The sequence below is a fragment of the Sitodiplosis mosellana genome, unplaced genomic scaffold, assembly GCF_009176505.1.
Source record: "Sitodiplosis mosellana isolate CC-2019 unplaced genomic scaffold, AAFC_SMos_1.0 Smas_scaffold_4898, whole genome shotgun sequence".
NCBI lineage: Eukaryota > Metazoa > Arthropoda > Insecta > Diptera > Cecidomyiidae > Sitodiplosis > Sitodiplosis mosellana.
Window position 1 is genome coordinate 76,336 of NW_022600140.1, and position 17,937 is coordinate 94,272.

General features: G+C 36.3%; 4 protein-coding genes across 8 annotated transcripts; 3 read left to right on the plus strand and 1 right to left on the minus strand.

Moving 5' to 3' along the window:
• The first annotated feature begins 316 nt into the window (after positions 1–316).
• Positions 317–2,065, plus strand: LOC129572409 (protein TEX261). The gene is made up of 5 exons (XM_055452375.1): positions 317–1,074; positions 1,140–1,400; positions 1,484–1,524; positions 1,603–1,714; positions 1,786–2,065. Exons 1-5 carry the CDS (start codon positions 1,005–1,007, stop codon positions 1,905–1,907), a joined length of 606 nt encoding a protein of 201 aa, XP_055308350.1. The 5' UTR covers positions 317–1,004; the 3' UTR covers positions 1,908–2,065.
• Positions 2,054–3,266, minus strand: LOC129572407 (ribose-5-phosphate isomerase). The gene is made up of 2 exons (XM_055452373.1): positions 2,660–3,266; positions 2,054–2,595 (listed from the first exon to the last, which is right to left on the minus strand). The coding sequence occupies exons 1-2, from the start codon at positions 3,068–3,070 to the stop codon at positions 2,203–2,205; spliced, it is 804 nt and encodes a 267-aa protein (XP_055308348.1). The 5' UTR covers positions 3,071–3,266; the 3' UTR covers positions 2,054–2,202.
• An 8-nt stretch (positions 3,267–3,274) lies between these two features.
• Positions 3,275–7,153, plus strand: LOC129572398 (protein abrupt-like). The gene is made up of 6 exons (XM_055452352.1): positions 3,275–3,860; positions 3,993–4,041; positions 4,118–4,210; positions 4,296–4,469; positions 4,540–5,226; positions 5,295–7,153. The coding sequence occupies exons 1-6, from the start codon at positions 3,796–3,798 to the stop codon at positions 5,502–5,504; spliced, it is 1,278 nt and encodes a 425-aa protein (XP_055308327.1). The 5' UTR covers positions 3,275–3,795; the 3' UTR covers positions 5,505–7,153.
• Positions 7,154–7,233: 80 nt separating this feature from the next.
• LOC129572400 (phosphatidylinositol 5-phosphate 4-kinase type-2 beta) lies at positions 7,234–17,651 on the plus strand. 5 transcript variants are annotated; one of them, XM_055452355.1, is made up of 11 exons: positions 7,468–8,026; positions 8,171–8,210; positions 9,822–10,165; positions 14,706–14,803; positions 14,896–15,145; positions 15,248–15,378; positions 15,473–15,641; positions 15,722–15,879; positions 15,962–16,059; positions 16,153–16,217; positions 16,312–17,651. In XM_055452355.1, the coding sequence occupies exons 3-11, from the start codon at positions 10,034–10,036 to the stop codon at positions 16,426–16,428; spliced, it is 1,218 nt and encodes a 405-aa protein (XP_055308330.1). In that variant the 5' UTR covers positions 7,468–8,026; positions 8,171–8,210; positions 9,822–10,033; the 3' UTR covers positions 16,429–17,651. The 5 variants fall into 5 exon arrangements, with proteins under 5 accessions (XP_055308332.1, XP_055308329.1, XP_055308331.1 ...); XM_055452357.1 differs by lacking the exon at positions 8,171–8,210 and having other exon boundaries at positions 7,234–8,068; XM_055452354.1 differs by lacking the exon at positions 8,171–8,210 and having other exon boundaries at positions 7,300–8,026.
• The last annotated feature ends 286 nt before the right edge of the window (positions 17,652–17,937 follow it).

A 17,937-nucleotide genomic window follows, 5' to 3' on the forward strand; every position in this document is an offset into this window, starting at 1 on the left:
AATGTGTTACAATTGTAATGCCAGTCATTTGGCATTACCGGTAATAGCTATTACAATTGTAATAACATTACAGGAAATTTTTGTTAACGTAATGCTACTACCTACTGCATTTTTAATGCCGGTAAATCTGTACGAATCACTCGTAGGGTTTAAAAACGCGTTATTTTTTTCAGTGTTTCCTAAAAACGTTTTTTTACAGATCCGTTATATAACGCCCAAAAAACGTTTTTTTCGTTTTTTATCGTTATTACTGCGGTATTTTGGACTGTCAAAAAAAAACACAACAGAAAAATAACGTTTTTTTTTAACACCGTTTGCGGTATTTGTCGAAACGTTTGTAAACCCTAATCACTCGTACAACCCATTTGCAAGGGCGAAATATATGAAGTACTTGGACACAATTATACAAATTTAAATTGCGCACAATATCAAATGACACATGCATAAAGTGGAGTTTGACAGACAGACACTGTACTTAACCTCAAAGTATACAAACCGCGAGAGGAACGAAACAGAGCGAAAATACCGATTTCTAATGTTTTTAAAAATTGAGTGACATTCAGAAAATATGTTTGAATGACAGCATGTAAACAAAAACCGATCGCCACATATCACTTTTCTGGTCTAAATTTATCGAAATCGTTACTCTGCTAATTTTTCTGATAATATTTCATTTGTACTCGGTTTGAGTTGTTCTTGATTCGTGTTTTCGTTCGATGTAAATAAAAAAAATCATGAGCGACTTCTGAGATAATCTTCTTCTCATAGAAATAAAAAAAACACAATTGATATTGCGTCTCTTAAACTGAGTTAAAATAATAAATAGTTTTTTTCTGTGGACATATTGACGGAAATTCCTTTAATAACAAAATATTGGCTTTGTGTGTGTGGGGTTCGTGTGACGCAATTCCGGTGGTGTTAAATAAAATAGACAATAAAATAAAGAAAATTTGTTTGAAACAAAAAAACAAACAAACAAAACTGGGCAAAAAAGAACAAAAAAAATGACACTACTTTATCTCGTTAGCTTAATAGCGATATTAATTCAAATTTGTAGTTTAACTATAGCAGTTGGTAGGTCCTTTTCATTCAGAAATTACAAGTGAAGAATTTGATTATTTGATATTGTTTATTTTCAGCTGCTGGCTTGTATTATCTCGCTGAGTTGGTGGAAGAATATACAGTGATAGCGAAAAAAGTAATCACAGTTGAAGTGCTGTTCGTGACGACAGTTTATTTACTGTTCGTGTTTAGTGACAACCTTCCATGGTCAATGGTGATTTGTGGCCTTCTCTCGCAAATGCTACACGCCGTGATCCTCACAGATTTTCCTTACGTGAAATTGGTGTCGATACAATTTATCGGCGCAGTCGTTATGCTATTTATTAACCACTATTTAGGTAAGTAAAGAAATCGTTTTTCATAGTTAACGTAAACAATGGAATATTTCGATTATTGATCAATTTTTTTTCTATTTTTCTAGCATTTTCATATTTCACACAGAATTTTTACAGTTTTTCAGAGGTGAAACATACAAATCTTATTTTAATGTATCCAATGGTTATCCACGTTATAATATATCCACTTTGTTCTCACGCTTAGGTTTTGGGATACTTCACTGTCTGCTTGTGGATAGTTCCATTCGCTTTTTTTGTATCGCTAAATGCAAACGACAATGTCTTGCCGACTGTGAACGAACGAACTACATTACTGAGTATGTTTTGAATGTTCATTATTTTTATGAAAAAAAAAGAGAATTTAATGCCAATATTTCATTACTTTCAGCTGATACAGACAATGACATTGTAACTAATTACTTTTCGCGTCGTAAGAATATTGGATTACTTTCACTTTTTAACTATGCCAAAGAATCGATTCTACCCCATCGAATCAAGAAATCATTCTGAATAACCCAGATATTTATGAAATACATTTTCGATGAAAAATTAAATTACCTCTTCGAAGAAATAATAAACCATCATATTTACTGATGTGAACAAAACCGAACCGAACATAACTTAATACTATGAACATTGGGAAAATATAAGTCAAGTTCAAGTTATTATTCAAAGTGTTTATTATTCAAAGATTCTTTTTAAACAGTAAACTTTGAATTGCTGTCTCAGCTATCATGAAGGATCGAAATAATAGGAACCACAGTTTGAATGCAAAATTTGTACATTGAAAAAAGGTAATTTCTGTTCAATTGTTTCCACGTTCGATGACGGTGCCATCGCTTTGACCGAAATAGGCTCGTTGTGTCATATTCACAAATAAACCGGTCTCAACAACTCCAGGAATCGAGACGATTTTCGTGTTAACCTTTTCCCAGTCGGTCGTTTTGTCAATATTGAAATTCCAGTCGAGGATGAAGTTACCATTGTCTGTAACACATGGACCCGCTTTGGTAACAGCCATGCGAAGATTCAACTTTCCGCCGAATTCTTTTGCAATTTTCTCTTTGATTGGTACGTATGCCATCGGCACAACTTCGATTGGAATGCCTTTTTTGTATTGTTCGCCCAAATGTGTCGAATTTTTCGTATAATCTGCAATTATTATCAGCTTCTTTGCACAGGAAGCGACGATTTTTTCCTAAAAAGACATTTTTGTTCTTATTTTTTTTACTTCGTTTGATTCTAAAAAATATTATTTGTACCTGAAGTAGGCAACCGCCACCCCCTTTGATTAGAACCATTTTGGAATCCACTTCATCAGCCCCGTCGATTGTGCAATCTAGCTGTGGATTGATTTCCAGCTCTCCCAATTTCAAGCCGTTCTTTATAATGAGTTGACGTGCTTGAAAACTTGTCGGAATGCAAACAACATTCAATTTTTCCATTTCAACGCGTTCCTTCAGACGGTCCACCGCATAAACGATCGTTGAACCGCTGCCAATGCCAAGAACCATATTATTTTCCACAAAATCATCGACTGCTTTATGAGCAGCCATTTTTTTTGCTGCCTCCAAATTCATCTTCGATTCACTTTGAATATAACGGAAAATCGACGAATTTAACTTCAGTAATTTGTTGAGTGGCCTAATCACAGCAGCAACAACAACCGTCATCAAGGTATTTATGAGGAGCGTGACAAGTTAAAAATTCGTAAGTTATTCTAATTTGATTCGTGTATGGTTTGCGCTTTTTTGACGATTCGGCACAATTTACATTAGGTTATGTTTTGAAATCCAAAAAAAGAGTTCATAGTGCAATCGACAATAATGAAGCAGCGGAGTATCAGTTTTCAAATACTATCGCATACACTCTATACCGGATTCGATACAGTAGAAGTAGTGAATGTATTCGAGTGAAACACTCATACGTTTATGTGCGTAAGTCTCAACAGTGTGTCGACGGTGGCTGTGTTGGTATTTTTTTGTTCTGCTTCTTCTTCATATAGTTTCATTTTTTGCTTCGGCTGTCGAGTTGCGTGTAAAGAATGAAGGTTGTCCAAGACATTCGTTTGATTATATCTGCATGTGGCCATGTTATTGCCTGTCATTTATTTAATGACATATTTATTTGATGCGCTTCGTTCTATCACAAAATTGTACACAATTTTTCAAGTATTTTACTCCGTCGAAAAACACTTCAATATTTCTGGTGAAATTTGTTGTCTCAATGAAAATTTACAAGTTTTAAACTACGACAGAATCAACGATTCAAACACGTTAAAAATTAGTGAAATACTGGGGAGAATAGATTTTGTGCAAAGCATTTATGTGCAACAGCCAAAATCATCAGGATTCAGTTTTCTGTGGTATTGAAACACGAAACAAAACGGCTAAGCAATATGAGTGAGTTGCAGCAGTCTGTTTCGAATGAGCAGCTGTTTTACCTCAAATGGAGCAATTTCCAGTGAGTATCACTATAAAGTTAAAACGATGGATTCATTTATTCGACCCGAATAAACAAATGAACCATGATTGTGCAATTAGTAAACAAATCAATGGTGAAGTTTATCTCGAGATTCTATTCTTTATTTTATAGGACAAATGTGAGCTCTGAATTTAAGAAGATCCAAGAAGCTGCTGATTTGGTAATTGTTATAACTTAAAATCATTTAAAATTAGTTTTCTTAAACACTTGAATCATTAATTCATTTTTCAAAAAAGGTGGACATCACCTTTTCATGCGATGGAAAGCAATTTGGTGCTCATAAGCTGGTGTTGTTCGCATGCAGTCCGTATTTTAGAGAAATATTGAAGGTAAGACAATCACTGAAATGAAATGCCGTAGAGATCTTGTTGTTTGTCGATGGAATTGTAAATTGGGATTGTTATCAATCAACAGAAGAATCCGTCTTCACATCCGGTATTTTTCATTAATGGTGTAAAAAGCGAGGTATTGCGTGCAATTTTGGACTTCATGTATATGGGAGAGGTGCATATCAACAATGAGGACTTGATTGATTTTTTTGAAATGGCAGAACAATTTAAAATCCGTGGCGTGACCAAGGAGAACTCGGTAGGAAAATAAAATACAAATAACTATAATGTACAATATTTTAAAAGTTCATTTTATGGATTTCCCACAGGACGCAAGCATATCGAATATACGACGAAATGATGGCGGCCTCGAGAAGCAACGCAAGCACAAAAAGATTCGTTTAGACGATTTGAATGAGGGTACTACAGCCACCGATGCCATATTGATTGAGGCAAAAACTGAAATTGAATTTGGCGATCAATCGTGTCAAGCGAATCAAGCAGCAAGTACTTATGGCAACACAAACGTTGATTATGGAAAGGCACATCAAAGGATGGCATACGATGATCCTGGGCCAAGCAGCGTTCCGCACAATGAACAATGGCTTGACGAGAAACATTTTTTGGCACAACAGGGACCGAACAGTGCAAACTCAAGCACAACGGCAAATTCATCAAGCAACAATGACGACACCGAACAACAACGATGCAAATCATCAAAAAATTATAAAGCACTTGAACCATGCTCCTGCCCTTTGTGTGCTCGCGTTTATTCCAATGTTTCAAATCTAAGACAGCACATGCGGCTCATTCACAATCCAACATCTGTGTGTTGTCCATTGTGTCAAAAGTCATTTACATCCGACTTATACCTCAAGCGTCATTATTTATCCATGCACGGTAGTACAATCCCTGCCCAAACCGAAACAAATATACAACAAAATAATCCAAACTCATCTCAATTGCAAAATACACAACCAACAACCCAACCACAACAGACTCAAAGCCAACCGCAGGTACATTTTTGGATTTTGTATTTATTCTTCGTTCAACTCATTTTTTTCCACATTCAATATTACGATAGCAACCAACACAACAACAGGCACACGCTGTCGTTCCAAAACATGTGAATCCGAGCAATGCAATGCCATTTCATCTTTATGCCAGCACAACGAAACGTGAATATGCAGAATTGCATACCAACACCACCCAGGGAGCTACAAATCCTGTGTCCGTTGATGGAAAACAAACGCAAATGTCACAATGGGGCTACGATGCGAACAAAGTTGAATAAATCCACCAAAAAGCAAAAGCAGTCGATAAGACTTCGACCACCTGTAATAGGGTAAAATGAATCCTGGGCCGACATATATTTAAAATTGAATGAATGCACAGTGATTTGTCGCCAGAATATTTAGATTTAAATAGCTTCTTGTAAAGCCATGTGAAATAATAGAATCGCTGTGCTAATCCGTGGCGAATATTAAATGGAAAATTAGAAAATAATATAGCTTATATATTACGGCATGGTTCCAGATAGAGACAAAGTTTTTTTAGGTCTGTTGGCAATAAGTCAACATCGTGTTTGAACGGAAAATGATTCACCTTAAGCCATTAATAGCAAGAGGATTATAGATAAAATATGAGGCTGTGAGAATGAAAATGGCAATACAGGAATAAACATTCTGAAACGAAACATAAAACAGCAAACACGCAAAAGTGAATCATGAATGTTTGAGCAGCAGCAGTGAACCATGAGTATCGGTACGTGTGCCTAAATTCATGATTTGCTTCAACACAGCGCTCATTCAAGATTCACTTTTGAGAATTTTCTTTCTTAGCGGCTTGATATTCATAACGCACTGGCACCGACTCAATGATGTCAACAATACAAATCAATTGTTCTAATTTGCGTTGGTATTGGTAGTCTCCACTGACACAGTACCAGAGTGCTATGAATATTTGCTGTTGTGCAAACAGCACAGATGCTCCCACTCTCTCTGATGCGTTGTGATTTTGCAATGTTTGTTTGTTGTCGCATTTCTTCTGTGTTATTTTCCATGCGCTACGGTTTCAGTGATGTTGTCATTTCACTCATGTACATTCATTCTAATGCTGTTCGTTCATGTCAATGTCGTATAATAAGCGGAGCTCGTTTACGTGCTAAGACTTATGCATCCCTGTTATTCTTCGTCCAGAGAACTTAATATTTTTAACCATTTATGCAAGCATACTCTATTTTTTTCAAAAACCAATTCGTTCAATTGAAGTATCGGGCGCCGCCAAATGTACAAATGATTAGTTCACCAATTTAGACAAACATTCAACAACCAAAGTCAGATAAACATACTCCTGTTTATTGGTATTCCAAACTAACAAAATACATACTCTTGTTTAACGCAAATCAAGGTCTATGATTTGAAATAATATATTTTGTCTGGATTGAATTAAAACTACGGTGAGTTTGGAAATGAATAACATTTTTTTAAAACTGACTCATGAAACGAAAACATACAAATGCGCAACGTAACAAAAATATTTACTGAAGTGCCGCTAAGAAAGGAAATTCTCAAAAGTGAATCTGGAAGAAGCGCTGTGTTGAAGTAAATCATGAATTTACGCACACGTACCGATACTCATGGTTCACTGCTGCTGCTCAAACATTCATGATTCACTTTTACCTGTTTGCTGTTTAATGTTTCGTTTCAGAATGTTTATTCCTGTATTGCCATTTTCATTCTCACAGCCTCATATGCAAATGCATTTCATTTCAATGTACAAAAGCTTTCGAAGATTTTAGAGGATTAAGTATATTTCCTTCAAACGATTCTGATTAGAATTATCACATCTTCTCCCTTTCGAAAACTTACAATTTACGCAAATAGAATATAACATAAGATATAAGTTTTAGGTGCAATAAAATAAAATATCTATAAATCAAAATGCTGAATTTTCATGTATTTTAAAAGTGATGAAGTATGCTTCAAATGATGATAACAAAATATTAAACGGAGAGTCAAACATCGTAATAAACATTGGCATAGAAAAACAACGTGAACAGTGTTCACGTTGTTTTCACTGAACACAATCGCATTGAGTATGGATAAGAACGCAGTACGCGCAAACTAGCCGACAATGACAAATCACACACACATCGAAATCCCGAAGTAGTAGAAAAACGATACTTATCGTATAGGCAATACACACACACTCACCAATACATAAGCACGCACATGGATTCAGAGCGAATAGCTTCAACTTCACAGCAAATGACCCACTCAGTGTGTAAGAAATGAACATATAAAAAAAGTTCGACTACAATCGAAGCAAAAGCAAAAGTAAAGGCAAAAAGAATTGAATTTAATCAATAAAATAAGTGTGAATGCATAGCAAGAGAAGGAGACAGAGCCGATCCTAGCAAAAGTCAACCGAGTAAAGACAAAAACTTCAAAACATTCAGCGCAAAAGAATCTGACATAAAAAGAACTGAGTCAGTCGCTATTAATCATTTTGGACCCGTGCACATTTGGTGTGTGTGTGCGCTGCATTGAACTAAAGTGTGTTTTTTTCTCATCTATATTGTGATCACAAAAAATAACGCAAAACAAGAAATAATTTATGTCGTATTGCAAGTGTTGACGTCTTTCATTGTCTACATGTAAAACTGAATCCATAGCAGTTGAAAGTTATCACAAAAAACGGGATAGATTTGAAGCAGAACAACGAATTGAAGTTTTGGAAATTATAAATCGTTCTGTGGAGACAACTTAAATAAACGAATACAAGATTTTCCTATCGTTTGGTGGATGTCAAATGGTATGACCCAGTAAATTCGGACCTAATGGACTAAAACCAAGTGTTAGTATATTTGATTAAAAAAAATAGAGGCGCATTTGGTTCTTGTTTTTTTTTCTTCTTCTTCTTCTTTTTCTTTTCCTTTTCTGTTCATTTGTTCTTCAGATTAAATACTCGTGTGTATATGTGTGTGCAGTGTGCACAGGTACAGCAAATTTGTTGTTATTTTGCTATTTATTTTTATTGTCATGTCCAGTGCATGTTAAAGGCTAAAAAGCCACGGATAAAATCAAAATTCCGAGTTTTTTTCACCATGTTGCAAATTGGTTGCAAAGTGGTTGCAAATTGGTGGCAAAACTTCAATTTTGTTTTATAATAGAAATCAAGTATATAGGGATAAAACAGAAAAATGGAATTGTTCATATTGTGAGTTGTATGGTTCGGTTCTTTTGGTTTTGGTTATTCAATTTCGTGCAGTCGTCGTGGCGAAATTGCATTTACCATTTAGAAATATTTATCGCTAAATAATACACGAACATACGCGGAACCGCGTTTGATAGAATATTTGCTCATGTAATTCGTGATCAATTCGTCCATCTATTTTCGCCTTAATTTCATAACATCGAATCGCTTGGGTGGTTCAATTACTTCTTTCTTCTATTGTTTGTTATTTTCTCCACTCTATTGCTTGCAGTATGCGATTTCTTCGGATAGTGTGATATCAACTGTTAACAATCATTGTTAGACAGTTGACCCTATCACCGTTTTCAATTTGTTAGTGATAAATTTGTATTTCGAAATGTACCTATCCAATCAGAAAATCCCTCTGAACATGTAATAGAAGTGCACTTGGATTCTACTGCCATTCGTTAGCTTTATGATGTAGAGATGATTCCGAATATATACCTCCTGTCCCTATTGTTGCAATGTTTTTTTCTGCAGTTTTGTCGCAATAGAATTTTGTTGATTGTTTTGTTTTTCACACATGTGTGATGAGTTTACACTTTATTTCCATTGATAACGTATGTAAAATAAAATGATTTACATACCCAATCCAAACATTTCGGCATACGTTGCATACACGCAAACGACAAAAGCAATAATAAGAGTTATGGCTGAATTCATCTGTTTCGACAATGACACCTCGTTTGCGTTAGAGAAGAGCGCTTATCAGATCGCTATTTACCTATGCATTTAATATTCAAAGAATTACCGTTCATCACTCGAATATCCTGTATAAAATCGTTATTTTTTCGGAACTGTTCACTCCAAAGATTCAGTGATTGGCCGCTTATATATGCAGTCGAAAAGCGACACCCGCTATATACAGACGGAATTCATCCAAAATGTGATGGATTTTGATACAACATATTCCGAGTTTTAAAGTTCGGCGCGCGCTTCCACTTTCTCAGGGCTGAAAATAATGAAATTTGAATACTCTAAATAGAGGGATATTCATTTGTTATCACTTTGCATGTATATGGCGGCTGCTGCTATATACAAACGAATTGTTTTTATATGGAAAATTTTCGACTGTTTATACCGGTGGCCTATTCAGCCAGTACTTGGCGGTGTCAATAAAATAAATAAATAAATTTGCTTCTTATTTCAAGTGTAAAATAGAGAACGAACGACCAATTTTCATTTTTTAATCAACGACCGAAAGTGTTCGATGGCCAATATTATATTAAATTGTATCGTTTCGAAGAGATCACGCAAATTCGCAACGATTAACTCAAATCAGAGAAAGTGTTCTTCAAATGCCATGACGCAGAATTGATAATGATTTTTCCTTTCTTTTTTGTTTATTTCACAGATTGATGAGCGCCAACATAATTGGTTGGTACTAGACCGAATACCAAAATTACGACAAAAATCCAATTCAGAAACCGTTGGTTGAGCACTGAATTTGAAACTTTACAACAACAAGCAGAGCGTGTGGCATTTGCTGCATAATCTATCGAAACCTCCCCCAATTGATAGCAATACACAACAACAACAACAAATAAAACAACAGGTAAATTCAAAATGTCGTCCGGTTCATCGTCAATTCCAAGGATGATAAAGAAGAAACACTTCCGTGTAAAACATCAGAAAGTCAAGCTGTTCCGTGCAAACGAGCCCATTTTGAGTGTTTTTATGTGGGGCATAAATCACACAGTGAGTATTTGATTTCATACTCTGTAATACAATCGATTGACATTTTTAGCATAAAACTCCTATTGGATTAATATCTGATCCATTTGTAGTAGCAACTTTGCAAATCAAACGAACCTAACCGACAAGCATGTCATCTAAACGAGCAAAGACACAAAACATTCATCGTCTATCTATACGTGAGATTAAGTGTAGTTTATGTTTCACTGACTTTGTTATGAAAGAGAAAAGTTTCTTTCGACTTGAACATGGTTGAATGTTCATTTTTGACGGGTTTCGCGGTTTTTCATGGTTTTCGCGAAACTGATAAGAGATCACATCGAGGTTTTGGCAATATGTTAATTCGAAGAAAAGCACCGACAACAAACCAAAAGTTATGCAACTTGGTGATGTGTGCACGGCAAACGAAACTGAACAGGCCAACCTGTTTGCAAATTTCTTCAGTACACAGAGGGAAGAAAGGTTCAGATATTCGCTACGCCCAATTTTTTTTCCTGAAAAAAACCAGAAGATTTCTCAGACAAAAATTTTTTTGCGCCTCCATTTTACCTTTATCATCTAATTGTCTGAGAAATCTGAATTTTGGTTTTTTTTCAGGAAAAAAAATTTGCTTAGCGAATATCTGAACCTTTCTTCCCTGTGTGTAGCAACTACGATGACTCAACGACTCAAAGCGTTCAACAATTGCCTACCGATGAGTCACAGCAAACTGAGGAATTTCAGCTCGACATTAATTTTGTGCTTGAAGAGTTACAAGCCGTGAACACCAAGAAAGGTACGGGTCCCGATAGTAGGCATCCATTGATACTAAAAAATGTGCGAGTCATTTGGCGCCTCCACTCATGGAAATCTTCAACGAATCATTGTCAACTGGCCATTTCTCTGACAAATGGAAGCGCTCGTGTGTGCCTCCCATTCTCAAAAAGGGGACGAGATCGAAGATTGAAAACTATCGTTGCATTACTAAGCTCCAAACAGTGGCGAAGTTCTTTGAGCACTTGGTGAACGTCAAACTTCTGTCACTGGTACAGGACAAAATCACCAAAAAGCAACACGGCTTTATGAAGTCCAGATCTACTGCATGTAACCTCACCGAATTTATCTACTATGCCCAGAGAGGCATAAATTCAGTAAAGCGTTTGACAGAGTGAACCACAAAAGATTGATTCTGAAACTCAGATCGTTCAACCTGCCAGACAATCTTCTTGCTGGGATCGAGTCATACCTGTCAAACAGAACGCAATTCGTTAAGTATGGGAGCAGCGAGTTGAACGAATTCAACGTATCATCTGGCGTACGCCTACTTTACCACAACAATCAGGCATAGCGGAAATAACATAATGTTATATTTTAATTTTTAAATTATTCAATGTGAATGGCGTGAACGACGATGCATGATGCTGGTTAGTTGTTGACAGCAGCTCGCTGGTTGGATGACCTCTGCAATGTTTCGGGTAACGTGTACCGAAACAAGTCACAGTGTCCTTGAAAATCATACAAGAAAACAATGAATGATATGTAAATAAAGCACTGCACCTTACATCACATACAATTCAATCAATATATTATGAGCACTTACCTTTGATCAGGATACATTTTGCAGCGGCTATGTCACGATGCCATTTCGTCTTGTGTACTCGTGGCTCGACAACTTCCATCTCACCGGCTGAATCGAATTTCACGTATTCCAAATTTCCAAGCCCATTTACTTGCCATGTTTTGGCTAGATTGCCACTTTTGGGACTAAATCTGGGTTTAGTTGATCTGGATGTGGGACATCATTGCCAACCGCTGGATTTCCGTTGCCCTCTTCCACTTCTTTCTCAAGCAAAAACAGTTTCAGCTTCTCTTGCCTCATCTTTCGTTTATTGACCTTGCACACGATCATTGATCGCAGCATTGCTTCTACCAATTGCGGCCGACAATCATGGCAGACTTTGAACCGATGTCGTTTCGTGCGTCGATCAAAACGGCCAAAGCACTTGGCGCATGTTTGTGAAGTGTAATACTCGTCGACCATATTAACCACACAACCAGGACACTTTTTGTAGCTTCGTATCATTTTCCGATTTCCGGGCAATCATTGCCCGTGCAACGCAGTGTCTTTTTGATGCCGATGGGTGAACTGGGCGACATTTGAACAGCTCCGAAATGCATGAGTGATGGTTGGTCAACATTTCGGCTATGCTATCGGTCACACTGTTTGCTCGAACGTACTTGTCAGAGTTGAGTCTCGTGTATTTGTCTGTCGTATACACGGCAATGCCACGTTCCGTCATTTTGAGTCGATGCCGAATGTAGTCCTTCCAGTGCCTACCCAATGGCGATGGCATTCCTTGACAAAGTCTTTGGTCCACCGCTTTCCCTGTCGATTTCGAACCGTTTGCTTCGTCCAGTAATGATACTGTTTGCTGCTGATCGTGTAGTTCGTCTAAGAAACGAAACAAAACAGAACAAAGAAAACCGTTTAGATAAAAATGACAATGACAATGACAATGGCATAACTTCGGTTTATCAAATGAACAATGCACGCATATTGTTTACCTCTTTATGCCAGTTTCGATGTTATGTATCGTTGTTGCGTTCCACGTATTCACACCCGGATCAGTACCACCTTCATTGACAAACTTTTTGTAGTTTTGAACAATGGCCTTTTTGTCATCTGGTTTCAATTTCGTTTTGTCAATATCGAATTGTAGCGATACGGCCTGTCCTTTTGAGAGAATTCGGAAACGGAACTTTTTTCTGCTACGACCGAGATGATAGATTTTCCGCATATCGAAGTATTGTTGTATTTTGTTTTCTGAACTCGTCCTCTGTGATGTTAAGTGGTACGATTTCCAGTTGACGCAACAAATACTACAATGTCTCATTGTCCAACGTGAAGTGGGTACGAGTGAATCTGCAAATGGGAATCACTGCCGGATTTATCACTCTCGGCGGACCTTTCTCGATGTACTCATGTTGGCCTCGATCTGTCGGCTGCTGGCAAGTGCACGGACGGTGATTTCGACGTCGGCATCGTTTCAGCTCTTGAAACTCTTCACGTTGGCATCGGCGTACTTCACGATATTCCTCGCAGGTGTTGAATTCATCAATTTTCCGCTGGAGGGAAATCCAGAATGCGATGTTCTTGAACCAGTTCTTCCCATTTGTAAATCGGCCGATGTTGTTGTCTGGTATGTCCCACCAACTGTTGTCCATGACCATTTTCATCAACAACGTACGCCGCTCACGTTTGGCAACATCATCCATGCCATTGATTTCAATATCGTCATTGCCATAAATTGCCAAACTAATCACACGGTCGATGTCGGCCTGTTCGTATCGAACAACCAACGAAGATTCGAACACTTTTACCCGCAGCCATTCGCGCAGGCGTTTCTTGCTATGCGTCTTCAAGTTGTTTTTTACATTCGTTACGTACGGATTTATTATATCGTTCATTCCGTTACCGAAACAGTCTGCGTTGTGCCAAACCACTCGATAGCTATCGTCCAGCTGATGCACCATTTTACGAAATTCCGGCGGCATTTTATCCTTCTTGTAGATATTTTTCTTAAGCACACCAAAAAAACACGACCGAATCACCTTTTAGCCATTCTGTTCAAAAAATGCTTTGTCATTGTCGTCGAATGCGCGCTCACAACGGAACAGGAACAACTGCGAGGCGAGTGCACAAATTTTCGTTGCCATCATTGATCTGTCGGTGATAGCTGCAATCAACAAGTCGCTGTAGTCCGGATGAAGAATGGAACGCAACTCTCAAAATAAACAAATACAACACCAAGCCACAGTAGCGAATGAGTCTGTTGTGTTTTGTTGTGTTGTGTTGCTTTGTGTGAAATGGAAGAGATGTGTCGGTTCTGCTGTTTCTTTCTAATTCACGCGCCCAAAACGGAATCAATACACAAATCGAATTCTTGTAAGATGTTTATTCAGTTCGTTCGCACAGAGTTGTTTGGAATGGTTGTCATTTCAAATGTTTGAATTTGAAAGATGCTGGGTAGCGTTCCGAATATTCATACAGTTGATTAACACTGAAATTTCAGACGATTTTGACGGAAAAAAAGACTAAAAACGTTACATCTTTTAACGTTAAAAATGACCAAATTGCGTTACATAAATGTTTCTTTAATATATCACTTCTTTGATAAATTGAATGACGTCTTTTGCAGTCATCAAGGCCGACACTAATATGTTTAACGCTCCAGTTAAAAATCTTTTGGTAAAGTTGTTAGATTATCTTGAACCGTTGACAATTCGGATTCCAATCGAAAAAGACTACTTTAACTAAGTATTGTATGAAAATACCCTGTATTGTACAAACACGAAAATATCAGGTTTTTCACGACTCTTGGAGTCGTTTTCCTGCAAACCAAAATATTCAGCCAGTTTTTGGTGGTGTGAATAAATAAATAATAAAAATAATAAATTCTATATAAAATATAATTCTATTAAGTTTATAGGTATAATGCAGTATAGTGCAGCGAAATAGAAATAACGATTATATTAATGATTGTGTCCTTTTTCTGCCACGCAGATAAACGAATTAAGTCATGTCAATATACCGGTGATGTTATTGCCCGACGATTTTCGCGCATATTCGAAAATCAAAGTGGACAATCATCTGTTCAACAAGTAAGACAATCATTTTTTTTTCAATAAATTCAACCATCATACTAATTTGTGTAATTTGAACATTTTAATAATGTATTGCCTTGAAACCACAGGGAAAATATGCCATCCCATTTCAAAGTGAAAGAATACTGTCCGTTGGTGTTTCGAAATTTACGTGAACGTTTTGGTGTGGACGATGTCGACTATCGTGAATCATTGACCCGCTCTCAGCCTGTTCAAATTGATTCGTCCGGCAAAAGTGGTGCACAATTCTACAGAAGCTATGACAAATATTTCATTCTGAAAAGTCTTACATCCGAAGAAATTGAGCGCATGCACGCATTTCTAAAACATTATCACCCGGTAAGTGTGGCAATGGCGCCTACATTTTCTTATTGCGATCAGTCATAATAACTTTACCAAAATGCTCAATTTATTCTGACAACCCGAATATATTTATTGCAGTATGTGGTTGAACGACATGGTAGCACCCTATTACCGCAATATCTAGGCATGTACCGATTAACAGTGGATGGGGTTCAGTATTATTTTGTGGTTATGCGCAACGTATTTAGTTCTCATTTAACAATTCATAGGTAAGTGAAATTGTTCAGGGATATATTTTCCTTTTTCATATGGAATTACATTAACTCGGTGAACGAATATTTATTTATTCATTATTTCATGTAGAAAATTTGACCTGAAAGGTAGCACAGTTGATCGTGAAGCGTCCGACAAGGAATTAGAAAAACATTTGCCCACTCTTAAAGATAACGATTTCATCAAGCAAAAAATTCGAATTTGCATTGGCGAAGATGCAAAACAAAAACTGTTTGAAATACTGAATGCAGACATTAACGTAAATAATTTTTGATTTTTTGCTTCATGTTTGATACATTTCGTTATTTTCATTATGTCATCGGGTTATGATGATTGTAGTTCCTAACCAAACTCCATCTAATGGATTACTCGCTATTGGTCGGCATACACGACATGGCCCAGGCTGAAGAAGAAGCACTTTTGAACGAAAATGCAAACAGAGAAGCAGCTGCTGGTCGTGAGACTAGCGAGAGTGAAGAGTGCGAGAGTGGCGAAAGGTATTTTGAAAATTCATTTTGATTCAATTTTATCAAAATCATTGTGGATTCAATTGATTTTCAATTAAATGATAAAAATCAGATGCGCGTATAATACGCCTCCAGACTCACCCAGATGTTTGGGGCAGTATAACGATATCATTCAAGATATTGACATCTATGCACTACACAGTATCGAAGGTAAGCATATAGTTAGTTGGTGGCGAAATGTGTCTGAACGTTCAAAACCTGAGAATTCATCACTTTATAATTCCCATTGTTTTATACCTACAGAGCGGCGTGAAATCTATTTCATTGCAATCATAGATGTTCTCACACAGTATGGAGTGAAGAAACAGGTATATTTTTACAATTGTTAATTAAAATCATGCTCATAAGAATAAATGAATATATTCTATTCATTTTATTAATTCATTCAATTTTTTTTAAAAGGCCGCAAAAGCAGCAAAAACAGTGAAATACGGTAGTAATGTGGACGGAATATCAACATGTGATCCAGATCAATATGGAAAACGCTTCATCGAATTCATAGACAAAGCAATCGAATGAATTACTTCGAGTATTTCATCATTGGATATTTTTGTCTAATTATTAATTATTTTAAGATTTTTTCTTTTTGTGGATGGAAAGAAGACGAAAAAAATAGATGAACGGCGAATATAAAATGAAATGAATTTAAATTATGAACAAAATAAAAAAAGATGAAAACAGCATACATTTGACGAACAATATGGCAATAGATACCGAATCTTTCGAAGGAAAAAAGTATCTCATTACATTGACATTTTTTATCTCTGCTATTACATCGACAGGTATAAAATTTATCGGTACAACATTGTAATACCAATTTAGTTCAGTTTTTGGCCAGAAATCGAGCAATACATTTGGTTTGCATTTCAAATGGACCATATTGAAAAGGTTACTAGGTTAAAGGTGAAGTAATAAGATCACACACCCGAATAATATAATGTTTGTGTCACAATCTTCTCGACAAGCGGTGTTGGACAATGCGTTGCGTTCTCAAAGTAAAAGAAAGAATAAAACATTTATCTTTAATTCATGAAAATCGGCTCTACTGTCCAGTGAATATACATTACGCTGTTGCAAAAAAAAACGACAATATGATAGGGATAGTGAGCAGAACATTTCTTGGCTAGTCATTTCTCTGCTGTTTTTTTTTATTTTAAATATATTGTGTTAATAGATTTATGTTAAGTTTTACATTCGATTCAAACTACTACAATTATACCTTTTGTTCAAATCGATTGTTTTCATTATCTATGGTATATTGTATTGATTCAGTTATTCCCGAAATCCATATTCAAAAGAAGATGCCCTTACTAAAAATGTTTCAATGCAAACAGTCTCTTTTTGTCCTGCGAAATTCCATGAACAAATAGTGAAAATATAGCTTCAAATACTTACTTCTAACGTATGAAATCTGAAACTCCAGAAGGGTCAGACGAATCGAAAGGTCATTTGGATAAAAATGAACAAAACAACAAAAACAAAAACTATTTAATAACTAATTCATTAAACTAATTTACTATGATAAAACCGAATGCTGCGCTCTTTTTTAGAGCAAAATGAACGCAACAAATATCTGGTAATTTTTGTTGTAAAATCCGATACATGTTAAAATAATGTCGCAAGTTATTTCAATCGGAATTCAGTCAGACTGATAAATAAATTAACTGTTCATATATTATTAAAATAAATTTGAAAGAAAAAATTATTAAATAAAATGGTGGCAGTGCTATCTTTACTAAGAATTTGGCTAGTATTGAGCTTTGTTCGTTGTAAATTCATTTTTTTAAAAGAAATGATAAAATCTCAATTGGAAATCATTTTATAAAATATAAAGTATTAAGGGAAGGTGGGGGAATTCGGAACGTGGGGAAATTCGGAACACCACCAAACTTCGCCGCAAATGAATAGTTTGAGACATGCGAACAACTCTCATCGTTTTCTCTAAACAGAACCTCAAATTTCCATTAGCACTCGACGAGTGTGTACGTTCTGTTGGCTCTGTGCGACATCGACATGAAATCAAGTCAT